The following is a 15,112-nucleotide window of genomic DNA, read 5'->3' on the forward strand; positions in this document are numbered from 1 at the left end:
GAGTTGAAAGATTTTTATTTGTGTTTTAGTCTCTGGTGGAAAAAGAAAAACAAACATAAACCTTCATACCAAACCAAGGAATAAGGATCATGCTATAGCTGACGATCTTTAGAAAGACAATTAATCAAGTTACTTACACAAGTGATCGGGTCCTTTTAAGACAAGGCGAACATGTCTACTTCCATAGGGAATGGCAACTACGGTGTCATCAACTGGATAAAAGCAAAAAAAGACAGATTTATACATATATACACAGATAATCAGTTTGGGGTTCTGTATTTTTTTTAACATTTGTAAATGAAACCCTGTTAACAGTTTAGTACTGTTAACAATACCAAAAACCACCTCTCCAACTTCTCTTCCCCCATGAAATAGATCAAAAGTTAATATTCTCTAGGGTTTGTTTTTTTTTAACAGGATTCCAAATGATGAAAAGGGGACTACTTGCAGTTTTTCTTTTTTTTTTGGTCTTATTTTCCATTTTGTTTCAAATTTTGTTTCCAATTCAAACAATTTATTTTAGACCATCCCATAACTTTAAAAATGTTTGTGCGGAGAGGTAGTATGACATGGTGCAGATAGAACTGGTCTTGGAATCAAGAAGTCCTGAGTCCAAGTTATGCCTCTGACACCTATTATTAGCTGTGTGACCATAAAGAAGTCATTGAGGCATTGAGGAATATAGAGAAATCTCTAAGAATTACTCTTTAAAAAAAATGCAACCATTACTCTCTGACTTAGAATTGATTCTAAGTATTGATCCCAAGGCAGAAGAGCAGTAAGGGCTAGGTAATGGGTATTAAGTGACTTGCCCAGGGTCACATTGCTAGGAAGTATCTGAGGCTAAATTTGAACTCAGGACCTCTCATCTCTATGCCTGGCTCTCTATCCACTGAGTCACCTAGCTGTCCCTTGCATTACTTTTTATTTTTGATTGGGAGTGGAATGAAAAAAAAAGACAGAGGGAAGAATAGGGAAAAAACCCTATATGTTATATTTACTATATTTATATATATATATATACATATATGAGTATATTCAAATTTACTCATAAAATGAGAAATATATGATATGAATATATTAACACAAGAATGCAATACATGCTGAATATGTACATACATGTATGGAGTAACACACATATATGCATGCATGCTAGATATTATATATTTATACATATTATATGTATACATATAGTACAATATCATTGTACAAATACACATACATATAAAGTGTTTCTACATTCAGAGGAAGAATTATGGGAATAGAAACAGAAGAAAAAAACTACTTGATCACACGGGTTGATGGGGATATCATTGTGGATATAGACTCTAAATGATTACCCTAATGCAAATATCAATAATATGGAAATAGGTCTTGATCAATGACACAAGTAAAACCCAGTAGAATTGCCCATTGGCTATGGGTGGGGGGTGGTAGGTGGAGGGGAGGAAAACAACATGATTAATGTAATCATGTAAAAATATTCTAAATTAATGAATTAAATAACATTATAAAAAAGAATTTCAGAATTTTAAACAATAAAAAAATAAAGTGTTTCAGGAGTTAGAGCCTCAGTTCCTGATTCTTGTGCATCTTCTGTATGGTCAAATACACAATAGATGTACAATAAAGATTCACTAACTTTTCCTTTTACAAAAAGGCAAAGGTCTCAGCTTGGCAGTGTCTGTCACCGTATACAAAAGAATACATTTCCCCTTCCCAGGACTTCACAAGCAGGTTCATTTGTTCTTCTTTTATACTTTATAGCTTATTTTATTTTAAATTTGTAATAGGTTTGGAATAAAGTGGGTACTTAAAGAAAACATGGCTATTAAAATGATTTTCTACTCTCAAGTAAATCATTAGAAAAATGACCATGAAGGAAAGTCAACAGGCAGTTTTACTTAGAATTCCACTGCTAATATAAATGCCAACTTAGAGCTGTGTCCTGCTTCAAAAAGCTGCCACTTAATTATAGTCACTCACCCCTGTGAGCTGGACAGAGATATTAAAAGCTTTCATTGACACAATACTTTTAAAATTGTCATAGTTCCTGATACTTATAAAACACCACAAATTATCTCATTTAATCCTCAAAACAATCCCAGGAAGTATGAATGTATTATTTGCATTTTATAGATAAGGAAACTGAGCCTTGAAGAGGTTAAGTGAATTGTTTATGGTCACATAGCTAGTAAGAGTTAGAGGCAGCATTAGAACTCAGGTCTCTCCAATTCTATCTCCATTTATATTGCAAACTCCCAAAGAGCATGAACTATATCCTCAACATCATGCACATGGTCCTCATTTGCCTTTGTAAACAAGGAGCCTTGTTGAGAAATGAGTTTAGAGAGGTAGAACTATCATGATGAAATACATCAGAAGCAGTCTGATCTCCCAACTGGCTCTGAACTAATCACAGGAGAGTTAATCAATAATGTATCAATAAAGCACCTGCTATGTGTCAGGCTCTGGGGATACAGATACAAATATGATTAAGGTCATGTCCTTAAAGCAATTAATAGTCCAGGATGGGGAAATTCAATTTGGCCCTAATTCTGTGAGGGAGGTTAGGTTTTTTGAGTCATGAGAAAGTAGTATATGACAAAGTCATCACCTTTCCCAAACTTCACCAGCCTATCTTCCCAGGCTAATTAAATATTACTCCCTTCACTCTCTCTCTCTCTCTCTCTCTCTCTCTCTCTCTCTCTCTCTCTCTCTCTCTCTCTCTCTCTCTCTCTCTCTCTCTCTCTCTCTCTCTCTCTCTCTCTCTCTCTCTCTCTCTCTCTCTCTCTCTCTCTCTCTCTCTCTCTCTCTCTCTCTCTCTCTCTCTCTCTCTCTCTCTCTCTCTCTCTCCCTCCCTCCCCCTTTCTAGATGGGCTACTTTTTGTTTCCTAAATTTGACATTCCATCTATTCCCTTATACAGGCATACTTCATGCTTGGAATATTGTCTCTCCTCACCTTCACTTTTTGGAACTTCTACTCTAGATGTACTCAGGGTTCAACTCAAGCTTTACCTCCTTCAAGAAGCCTCTTCTTCCAGTTTGCAATGCCCTTTGCAGTGGATTATTTATTTCGTGTGTCTCTCACATTTATTTTTTCTGAGAACATAATGTATACTCCCATGAAACACAGGCATCTTGCAGAAGGGATTCTCTCATTTTTGCCTTTGTATCTCTGGTAATTAGCACAGTGTCTGGCACATGATGGGAACCTAATAAATTGTTGCTGATAGATCATTTTGCAGAGATCTCAGTGGACATTTTGGGAAATCAAAGCTTGTATGAGTCCCTCTCATTTAATTATAGTTTTAGCATTTTAGAGGTAGAGGATTCACTTTTTTATCTTTAAAAATATTTATTATTTACTTTAAAATATTTTTCCATGGTTACATGATTCATGTTCTCTCCTTCCCCTCTTCCCTCCCGGAGCTGGCAAGCAATTCCACTGGGTTATACATGTATTATCACTTGGTGCTTATTCCCATATTATTCATTTTTCTGATAGGTATTCAACCCTATTAATGCTGTGTGAAGATTTTATGGGTACCAGGTTTCTTTTGGTATCTAGTATCTTACTTATTTGATAGACTTCAAAGTTCTGTTTTTCTATCACAGAACACTGACAGAAACTAAACCAAACCACTAAGACTCAGTTCCAGGTAGAAAAAGTTTGGGGTGTTTCTTATATAAAAAACAAGAAAATGGAAGAAAAAGTTGGGACTAGTCCCACATTGCTCTTAAGGCACGCAATAAAGAAATGCTCTTTGAAGCTTTAAAAAATGGTTAGTTCAGTTAGAGAATTGGATTTCTAGAAATAGAAAATCTTTGTTTATCTACAGGTCAAAGAGAGTGCATGGAAAAGGGAAACTCTGGTCCTGCACACATTCAGTTCATTGCCTTCTCACCCACCCACTATTAGTGGGTCTTTTACCCGCCCCCCACCCCACCCCCCAAATGGGAAAGGACCAGTATTCCTCAGATGCTGCTGACACAGCACTCTTCCTTTGCTAGGTCAAGCAGAGGAGGGCAGACATTTGAAGGGTTCATTTCCTTATGGAAAAGAATCACATTCCTTCTCTGCACCTTGGTTTCCTTCTCTGTAAGAAAAGGGGAGGATTCTCAGGGTAGTGGGACAGAAAGAAAAAAATGAGAGGACGAGTAGGATGAGAATTTCTTCCTCCATCTCACTCTGCTAACAAGCTTGATAGCAAAGACTGAAAGATTTGGAATTGAGGATGTGGATTCAGTTTCCAGCTCTGCTGATTACTATTGGGATGACTGAGCAAGTCCCTCAGTTTCCTCATCTCTACAGTAAGCATGATAACCATGCCTCCTACAAAGGACATTCCTCATGAAAGGATCAATCATCTAGAAACTTTGAAATATAAACATAGGAGTTGAGGGAAACAAAAAAGTCACCATGAAGAAACAATCATCAGGAACCAAATGAGGACAAATGAGGACATTAGACTATGGGGAGATGATATATGTGTTTCTTCTGTACCCTGTTATCATCAAGGGTCATGGAGGGAGTCCAGTTAGACAAAGGACCTGGGAGTGGTTCTGCTATATTTTGATAATCTTAAGAATAGAAAGGGAGGGGAAGAGTACGATCACATTAGTGGAGAGGAAAGGGAAAAAGGATGGGAAAATTATCTCGCATAGTTGGGATGCAAAAGCAGAAGTCTATACAAACAAGGAGGAAGGAGTGAGGGGGTGTGGATGACATTTGAACCTTACTCCCATATGAACTGGCCAAAGGAAGGAAGACTACACATACACTTATGCACACATGGAGTTGGTTACAGAAATACTTTCACATAACAGAGAAATAGGAGTGAACAGTGAGGAAGCATATGAAAGGAGAGGGATGGTGGATAACAGAGAAGATAGATTAAAGAAAGGTCAAGTTCTAAATAAAATTCTAATTAAGGATATACAAAACATATTTATAACAGCTTTTTGTGGTCATAAAGAATTGAAAACGCTGGGTTGCCTATCAGTTCAGGAAGGGAGAATCAAGGTATAGAATATGAATATGATGGAATACAATTGTTCTCTACAAAATGATTACAGGGATGGTTTCAGAGAAACTTGGGAACATTGTATGAAATAATGCAGAGTGAAGTGAGCAGAATTAGGAAAACGATTTATGTAATAACAATATCATAAAGATAAATAGTTGTGATAGACTTAGGAACTCTGATTAATACAATGATCAAATAATGATTCCAGATAATTCATGATGGAACATGCTACCCCCATCTGGATGGAGAGGTGATAGATTTAGATTATAGACTAAGACACACATACATTTTTTGTGGGGAAATGGATAAAGTAAGAATTTGTTTTGCTTGACTATACACATTTTGAACAGGTTTTTCTTTCCTCCCTCCCTTCCTCCCTCCCTCCCTTCCTTCCTTCCTTCCTTCCTTCCTTCCTTCCTTCCTTCCTTCCTTCCTTCCTTCCTTCCTTCCTTCCTTCCTTCCTTCCTTCCTTCCTATTCCTTCCTCATATTAGAAGACTTGAGATGGAGAATAGGTGAATTTTTATGAATTGAAAAACATTTAATTTTAAAATCATGAACAGGAGGTCTTCGATTCAAATGTGGCACCTATATTTTGTTGTGTATATTGTGTGACCTTGAATGAGTCACTAAACCCCCATTACCTAGTCCTTCTCACTCTTCTGCCTCAGAACCAATACACAGTATTGATTTTAAGATGGAAGGTAAAGGTTTTTAAAAACAAAACAAAACATGGAGCAGGATATTGACTATGGAAACTAACTTCACTGCCTCAGATAGGCAACTTGTCTGTAAGTTATAGTTTTTGCAAGTTGTCTAGAGTATTGAGTGTTTAAGTAACTTGCCTATAGTCACACAGCTGATAACATGTCAGATGAAATTCTTCCTGACTCTACTGTACCAGGCTAGATATTTTAAATTCATAAGACACACAATTTGCTATTGGACACATCAAAATGTATTATCCCATAAAGAACTCAGGAGGGGAGATGTTCTATCTGAAGCAGAGGCAGTGCCAAATTGTTCAATATATGTCAAAGGGCTCTGATAGAGATAGTGTTTAATTATATGTTATCATTTTCTTGATGTAATAATTTTTATTTTCAGCAATATTCAATACAAGTATTCAGGTGAAGTATGCTATCTTTCACAACATACTTCAGTTGGGTCAAATGATAATTTGCAATCTCATGAAAGGAGGTAAAACTCAATCAGATTATCATTTAAATTCCATAAAGCTTTGCCAAGGGTTTAGAGCTGGAAGAGGTCTTGAAGATGATTTTCTCCAGAGATTTTTAACTTTTTTGCGTCCCAGACTTCTCTGGATTGATGAAGCCTATGGGCCTTCTCATAGAAAAGGTTTTTTTTAAAATCATAAAATAAAATCCATAGAATTACAAAGGAAGCCAATTATATTGAAATGAAGAATTTTCCCCTCTCCAAATTCACAGATTACTAGAGGGGAGAAGGGGTAAGAGGTGCCCATGGACCCCAGATTAAGATTTAATGATCTAGTTTAAGTCCTTCATATAAAATAAATTATAAGACAGAGACTAAGAGTAATTAAATGACTTGCACAAGGTCACAAATGAATAACTAGAATTTAAACATACATACTAGGGCCAAATCCTGGACTCTTCTCACATAACATAGATATTCACCATTCAGGGCACTGAGGAAGGGAATATGACTATATATGTGTAGTATGTGTGTAGTACCCCTCCTCTTCTCCATTCTTTCCCCAGTTCCTTCCCAGGAACTCCTGAGTACTTCAGTAGCATATCCCACCCCAATCTCCCATCCCCCAAATTAAAGAATTCTGGAAAAGAATGAAGAAAGCTTTGCTAAGTTGCTCAGTATACACAAATGCCCCTACTTCAGTGGTGTGCTCCTACTTTTCTTTTTTCCTGAAGTAGGGGCAGATTGTTAAGATCAAGAGCCTACTTGAATATGGCTCAATCCTTTTTTTCCCCATTTAAAAAAAGAATCTACTTTAAGGCTTTGTAACTATATTTTATTATTTTCTGAGGCATGACCCTGCTCAACAAATGAGCACCAGAGTGCCTCAGCTCATTGGGCATACTGATTTGATAAGCCAAGATAGGCAGGAGCAAGACTAGAGTTACCAATGAGGATTCTCAAAAGGCTCACTTAATACTCATCCAGCTTAGTTGAGCCAATGACTGTATCAAGGTAAATAATAATTGGACCACTATTAATTCTGATCATTGCCATTGGTGATTTAATTTTAAATTCTGGCAGTTCATTGGGATGGAAAAACTTTAGAGCTAGAGAGGGACCTTCAAGATCATTGATTCTGACCTCCTTATTTGACAGTTGATAAAAAATAAGACCCAGAGAGGTGAAAAGGTTACACATCTGAGAAATGGTAGAGCTGGAACAAGAGCCCTCAGTCTCCTATTTACCACTCCAGAGAAAGTTGAAAAATTGTTAGAAGTGTATTGAACTAATAATTATAGTTGTAGGGCTAATGACATATGGAAGGGCAGGAAGATAAAAATCTTTGTTAACTCTCTACTATGTGCCAGACACTATGATACTTTACAAATACTGTCTCCTTTGAACCTCACAATAACATTGGAAGTTAGATGCCATTATTATCTCCATTTTATAGTTGAATAAACTGAGGCAGACAGAGGTTAAGTGACTTGCTCAGTCACACAGGTAGTTAAGTGCCTGAGCTCAGATTAATTCTTCCTGATTCCAGGTCCAAAGTCTATCCACTATGCCATCGAAGAAGCTCCTAGAGACCAATAAAAAGAGAAAAAGGAAAGATTTTTGATAAGGAGCTCAGTCCATATCCAGTTCTTATTAATGTGCCTGTCAGAGGCAGCCAGGTTGGGAGAAGAGAGATCTGTAACTGACACAAGAAGACATGGTTTTGAGTTCTGACTAAATCACTTACTAATTATGTGAACAACAGCCAACTTAAACTCTGAATTAAGATCATCCAAGAGTTGTAGGGGAGTATAAGAAGCAATTAATCCAATCCCAATCAGGAGTTTCTTCTATAACAACCCTGTTGGAATTTCTGAAGACCTAGTGTTAGGGAACTTACTACCTCCTGAGGTGACCCATTTTACTGTTACACATTTCTAATTGGCAACGACTTTCCCCCTATTTTGAATGGATATTTCTCTTTTCATAACTTCTTTACCCTGTCACTCCAAGTTTTGACATCCAGGGGTCAGTAAAACAAGTCTAATCCTTCCATGTGATAACTCTTCAGTTTTCTAATCAATAAAATGGGGATAAGAACTTGTAATACCAGAATTGCTGTGAAGAAAGTACTTAGGAAATGACACAGCGATAGGGGAATATGAGCTGTTATTAAAAAGAATTGGGACGTTGGTGTTTCTGATACTGTGTTTTGAAAATCTGACTCCAGATATCTGCTCATAAATAGACAAAATACACACATGAGCAGCTTAAGGAAAAATACACCTCTCCACTTCAGCCATATGATATCGGAAATCCTACAATGCAACCTTATTTCCTCTGATTTAAGCCAAATGGGGATTTCTGTCCATTGTTAAAATGTAGATATCCCCAAGGAGAGTAATATACTAGTGTTCTTATATTTATCAATGTGAATGAGATCCTTTGATTCTTTCCTGGGGACAAGTGTTGAAAAGGAGTGGGTTAAAGGGTATAATGATCCTAAATATGGGGTGTGTGTGTGTGTGTGTGTGTGTGTGTGTGTGTGTGTGTAACAGAAGGGCAGGTAATGAATGGAATGAGGGCAGGGGAATTCCAGAGGAGGAAAAATCATTGTAAAAAGGAAGCCAGATGGTATCAGATTCAAACTAGGCCTATGTCACAATTTTACCCAGGTTTGACCTTGGTGCCAAAATAAGGCATTATGAATATATTTAATAAGTTTTAAATGAATATGGCACTAATTTCAAGAACCAGAACTAAAGTATATGACCTCAAATTAAATTATTAAATTGGTGGGTTTTGGGGAGTGCAGAGAGAGGGAAGCTGGAGGAAATGGGTAAAGGTGAAAGGACTGCACAGCAGCACAATTATTTCCTCTAAAAATTACCAAGGATGGGCTTTTTCTGTTGCATTTTGTTGTTTGTTTTTGGGCTCTGGAATTACTATGCATTTTAGTCTTGAATGTTTCTTCTTTTTTTTATAATGTGATAACTATTTTTTAAGGATTACCTCAACTTCTCTTTTTGTCTGACACTTTCCATTACCCCCTTCTATGCCCTCCCCATTTTTTCCTTTCTCTATTCCACTGTGGCCTGATAGCACAAAGAGAAAAAAAATACAATTCTATAAGTTCAGATACAAAATGAATTCAATGTGGGGAATACAAAATATGCTTGAGGCTTAGAGAAAACAAAGCTTTTGGTGACTTTTGGCAGACCACAAGGAAAGGACACAGCAGAGCACTTTCTAAGCCTCCTGGAATGGTGAGCTGCATATTTATACAATCAGATTCACGTGGCAGGCTAATCTCCAACCTGCCCATGGGTCACTTCTCAGTTTGTAAATATGAGGCATAGGGGTCTTCTATCGTGGAAGAAATATAAATGAGTGGGCTTGTTCACCATCTGCTATAGATTTTGGTGTGTTTTATGCTTGGGCTGAGCTCTATTGGCATAAATCATTTGGTCCTGAGGACATACGGTGCTAAGGTAAAGGGAACAATTGCATTTTATCATGATATGCAATCATCGGGTTTTGTATTATATAATTTACTCAATATAGTACACTTCATTTAAGTATTTGGAGATCAGGAAAAGGCCTCTAACACTCTGCTTGTTCCTTCTGAGTCTGTACAACTTAGTTCCAGTTTTTCATGCCACTGAACTCACAAATTGCCTTACATTATGTATACCAGATCAAGTACTTTAGTGTTCATTTTCCTAGGTGGAAGGTGGTATTGGTGGGGAGTGAAGAGAGGGGACAGAAGGCATACATGGTAGTGGATAAGGAAAAAAGGAAGTCTTTCTATTTCAAAAAATAACTGCTTAGAAGTTGGGATGGGTTATAATTTCTCTGTAGTCATTATTATATCTACATAACCTACTGGGTAATTTACAGTCCCTATAGATGAAGAGAGGAACCCATTGATAAAAATATAAAAACTATAGGAATATTAGAACATTATAGTTGGAGGTATTGTATAAAAGCAAGATATTCTTATTGTTATCTGAGTTCCTGGTGCTGAGGGAATAGTCTAATGTCCAATGCTATGAATGTATAATTAAGGAACTATTTGACATAGACCACAAAACAAACAGTAATGACAGCACGGTTCCTGGTTGTGGTTTCAAGGTGGAAAAAGATCAGAGGTCCTAGTTCCTATTAGCAGTTCTAGGGTAGAAAGAGGAATATTAGTACTTGCAATCATAAGAGGTGATGCCCAGGATCCCTATATTGTTTAGGACCAGAACAAAGACCAGGAGATCAGTGACCACCTCTTCCCAGATCACAGAAATACAGACTTCCACAGACTAGCTGTGAAAACATCAGGGTGAAGAAGGCTGAAGCTTAGGACAGTACACCTCCTCCTTCTCCCAAATCCCATGAACAGAGAGCCCAACTTTAACATAAAGTTAAAAGTCAAGAAATAAGCTGGAAAAATGAATAAATAAAAAAAATTTAATCTAACCATAAAAATCTGCTTTGGTGACAGAAAGCCCCCCAAAATAAAGCCAGAAGGAAGTATCCACAAGTCTCAAAGACAAATGCAGAGTGAACAGTAGCCCAATAGGAATTCTTAGAAGAGTATGAGAAATGGATTTTTTAAAAAGAGCAAAAATCTATTTTAAAAAATCAAATGAGAGGTAGAGAAGAAATTGAGAAAATAAATGAGAACAATGCAAGAAAATTGTAAAAGAAAATTATCAGCTTGGTAGAAGAGATATCAAAAATGCTGAAGAAAATAACTCTTTAAAAAGCAGAATCAGTTAAATGGAAAAAGAGGTAAAAAAATCTCGAGGAGATGATATTAAAAATTATAATTGTCCAGGTGGAAACTAGTAATTCCATGAGACATCAAGAAATAATAAAACAAAGTTAAATGAATAGAAAAAAATAAAAGAAAATGTAAACTATCTCATTAAAAAAAACAAAACTTACATTGAAAATGGATTGAAGAGAGATAATTTAAGAATTATTGGACTGAAATCCATGATAGAAAAGGGGCTCACACATCATATTTCAAGAAGTCATCAAGGAAAACTGTTTCAACATCTTAAAACCAGAGGACAAAATGGAAATCAAACTGATTACTTTCATCAAGAGATCCCCAAATGAAAACTTCCAGAAATATTATAGCCAAATTCCAAAGCTCCTAGGCCAAAGAGAAAATATTGTAAATAACAAGAAAGAAAGCATTTAAATATGGTGTTACAGCCAGGATCACACAAGATTTAGCAGCTATCACAATAAAGAATCAAAGGGCTTAGAAAATGACATTCCAGAAAGTAAAGGAGATATGACTATTACTAAGAATAACCAAATCAGCAAAACTGAGTATACTTGGGGGAGGTGGGAATTGATATTTAATGAAATAGAAGACTTTCAAGTATTTCTAATGAAAATGACAGAAATGAATACAATATTAAACATCCAAACATAAGATTCAAGAGAAGCAGAATAAGGTAAACATGAAAGAGAAATCACAAGGGATTCAGTGTTAAATTATTTGCATACCTATGTGGGAAGATGATGCTTGAACCTCACCCTTATTTGAACTGGTTCAAAGACAAACTATTAGAATTGTTTCTAAATGACCAGGAGATAGAGAGATAGAGTTGACTGAGCTTGATTACTTCATTGCCAAGCTATTTTATTTCCATTGCAAACTGTTCCTTTACACTAAGAATAATGTTGCTTTTTTGTTTAAGAATGTCACACAATCAATAAAGTGTTGCTTTGATTCGTTTTTCTAATAATGGTGTTGGATTCAAGATGATTGTTCATAATTATTCTTCCTAATCCTCTTTGTAACCAACCATGTACCAAGATGACCTTTTGGGAATAAGGATTAAATGAATAGAATAGGATAAGGATAGCACAGGATAGGTTAGGATCGTGTAGCATAAATAGGATAGAATGAAGCAAAGCCAAGTCTTCCACTAGGAAATTTGGCTTCTTTAGCTTGGATACTTTCCTTTTTGATCAACTGAGATATCTATAAGGTGCTTAGCACAGCACCTGGCACATGGTAGGAACTATATAAATGCTCATTCCTTTTATCGCATTTGGCCAGGTAGTCTTAGCTTTCCCAAACTAAGCCATTATTTAGTGGAGAACAGAGTTCTTGTTTCATTTCCCATTTTATTCTCAGCTGTATCTTCACATCTTTCCCAGACTAAGAGAAAGTAAAATGCTAGATGAGCACCAAGAGGTTCCATCCCAGGGAAGATCAGGTCCCTGGCTTACGTTTGGTTGCTGAGAGCTGCGATTTGTACTGCCCTCTGACCAGCCGGCAGGTGGAACCGTCTCCATTGCAGACTCCACAGTTATCTTCCTTGACAGTGCTTCCTAGCTGGTGGTCACAGCCAACAATCTGACAAAAAAAAAGATGTACAGTTCAAACTGAGCACCTACTGACGTAGAGATCCATCTCTGTGACTAATTACCACCAAATTATTCTCACATCATCCCTGGAGGGCTATAAAATATGTTACCCACGAAGGATTCTGAACCCAGCCAGGAGTCTTACTGAACTTGGGAGTCAGAGATTCAGAACTGCTCCAAATGGTTTTTGCAGTTCAGACATAGGGGGAGGAAGAAATGCAAAAGTGTGTGAATGTGTGTGCATGTATGTGTGCACAGGCCTATGTTTTCATGGACTTCATGTACAGAGATATATATGTATAGGCAAGGGATGAAGAAAGCAGATCTGTTCCCCCCCTCATCTCTGCTAAATCTCAATTTGGTTTTAATGCAATTTCTGCATTAATTAATTCTTTCAAAACATATTAAGTTCCTACACTGTTCAATGCACTGTGCTAGGTATTAGAGGCATTGATAAAAAGAGGATGATTTATTGTCCTTTAAAAACAAAAACAAAACAAACAAACAAAAAGAAACCCCAAAGATAACACTGAAGTAGAAAAGAAATGAGACTTTTAGGCAATTTTAAAAGATCCATTATATATAAAAAGTCAGGCTTTCCGTGTTCTGAATGTGGGGGAAAGATCAGTAAACTACCAAGGTTTTAAGTGCAGTTAGGTAAATGTACTTAAACAGTCTAAAACAGGGTCATCAATATTACTAACCTATATGAAAATATAAGTAGTAAGGTTTAATTATTATTTCCTCTCTACTTCTAAAGTAAAAATCAAATCTAGACTAAATTTAATACCTGTTTGCATTTAGGATGATATGATTTTGAGCCTGAAGGAATTTAAAAATAATCTAGTCAAGGACCTTCATATAATTCTTCTTTAGTTTTATGGATGCCTTCTTTTAAAAAACCCCAGCTATTTCCTGATATACCTCATTCTCCCACCACAACCAATCACACAAATTGTTCCGTCATTCTTCAGTAATTGGGTACTCTTTTGTTTCTGTTTCTTTGCAGGCACAAAAAAAGGTTCAGCTACAAAGGTTTTGCTGTTATTAGACCTTGGTTTCTATCTTAGACCTCCTTGGGGTAGATGTCCTTTCATAACTGGGTCAAAGTGCAGCAATAGTTTAGTGATTTTTCCTGTATGATTCAAAATTACTTTCCAGAAGAATCAGATCAGTCTGTAGTGTTCACAACTGCATCAAAATTGTGTGCATATAGAATATTATTGTTTTTAAGAAACACTGAATATGAAGGACTTTTAGAATTATGAAATGACTTGAATTGAACTGATTCTGGGAGAAATAATTAAAAAATAAAGAGGACAATAAGCACAATGAGCATAATAATATAAAGAGAAATATTACTTAAAGGCAGTAAAACAGACTGATTGAAATGACCAATTTTAGTCCAGAGAAAGGAAGATGGAGTGATCATGAAATGTACTCCTTCCTCTAAGGAGGAACCTAGGAGACTCCAGATATGTTGTGTTACTGTGATATACATTATGCCAGATGTGGGTGACTTGTCAGTTGGCATTACTTAAATATTTGATTTCTCTTAATAGCTAATAATTATATAGTGCTTTACAATTTGCAAAGCACTTCACAAATATCTCATTTTATCCATATGATATCCTTAGGGGAAATTGAGGCAGACAGAAGGTGAGTAACCTGCCCAAGGTCACACAGTTAGTGCATCTCTGAGGGTATATTTGAATTTCAGGGCCAGTTCTCTATCCACTATTAACTTAGCTGCTTTACAAGATTGGTGGGTCAACAAACATTTGATCATGTGCCTCCTATATGCCAGGAGATACAAGGAAGAGCAAAAGTCTTTATCCTCAAGAAGCTTGTAGAAAAGTCAGAGTGTGTGTGTGTGTGTGTGTGTGTGTGTGTGTGTGTGTGTGTGTGTGTGTGTGAGAGAGAGAGAGAGAGAGAGAGAGAGAGAGAGAGAGAGAGAGAGAGAGAGAGAGAGAGAGAGAGATGTGGGAGAGATGTGTTGTTTAGGGTTGGGGATGGAAGAGACAAAAACTGATACAAAAACACAAAGTATCAAGGAAACTTTTAAAAAATAGGAATAAAATTACTATCCTTTGAAAGTTGAAAGTGCTTTAGCATGCTTGTCTTCCCACAAGCCCCTCTGACTATTTCTTTTATTATCTTTATTGACGTATTAAATGAGATGAAACTTTAATTTGCTTTAATTTAAGTTTCTCATATTAGTAGTGATTTGGACTATTTGAAATGTGGTTGACTGTATTCATGTCTTCTTTTGAAAACCATTCAAAACTTCTAACCACTGTATTTTGGGGAATGAGTCTCTCATTCAACTCATGAGAGAACCGGGGCTCAGAAGGTCAAGTGATTTGCCCAAAATACCACTTAGACTATCTTCCTCATGGCTCTCATGCTCATAATGCTTATTCTTGGTTTAATTTAATTGTTTCTTCTTTTTGGCTATATTTAATAATTGCAAACATCTGTTCAGGCAATTGTTAAAAATATGATTTATTTAGCAT

The 15,112-nt window shown here is 36.4% G+C and overlaps 1 protein-coding gene across 3 annotated transcripts in view; it reads right to left on the reverse strand.

Annotated features, from left to right (window-relative positions):
* The window catches only part of ADAMTSL1 (ADAMTS like 1), a 1,092,747-nt gene that overhangs the window by 232,725 nt on the left and 844,910 nt on the right, over positions 1-15,112 (reverse strand). For all 3 annotated transcript variants that reach the window (XM_056805329.1, XM_056805328.1, XM_056805331.1), the window contains 2 exons: positions 12,459-12,585; positions 138-212 (listed from right to left, as the gene is read on the reverse strand). In XM_056805329.1, coding sequence (XP_056661307.1) covers positions 138-212; positions 12,459-12,585 — 202 coding nt within the window. The remainder of the gene's footprint in view (positions 1-137; positions 213-12,458; positions 12,586-15,112) is intronic.

Source organism: Monodelphis domestica, chromosome 7 (assembly GCF_027887165.1).
Source record: "Monodelphis domestica isolate mMonDom1 chromosome 7, mMonDom1.pri, whole genome shotgun sequence".
NCBI lineage: Eukaryota > Metazoa > Chordata > Mammalia > Didelphimorphia > Didelphidae > Monodelphis > Monodelphis domestica.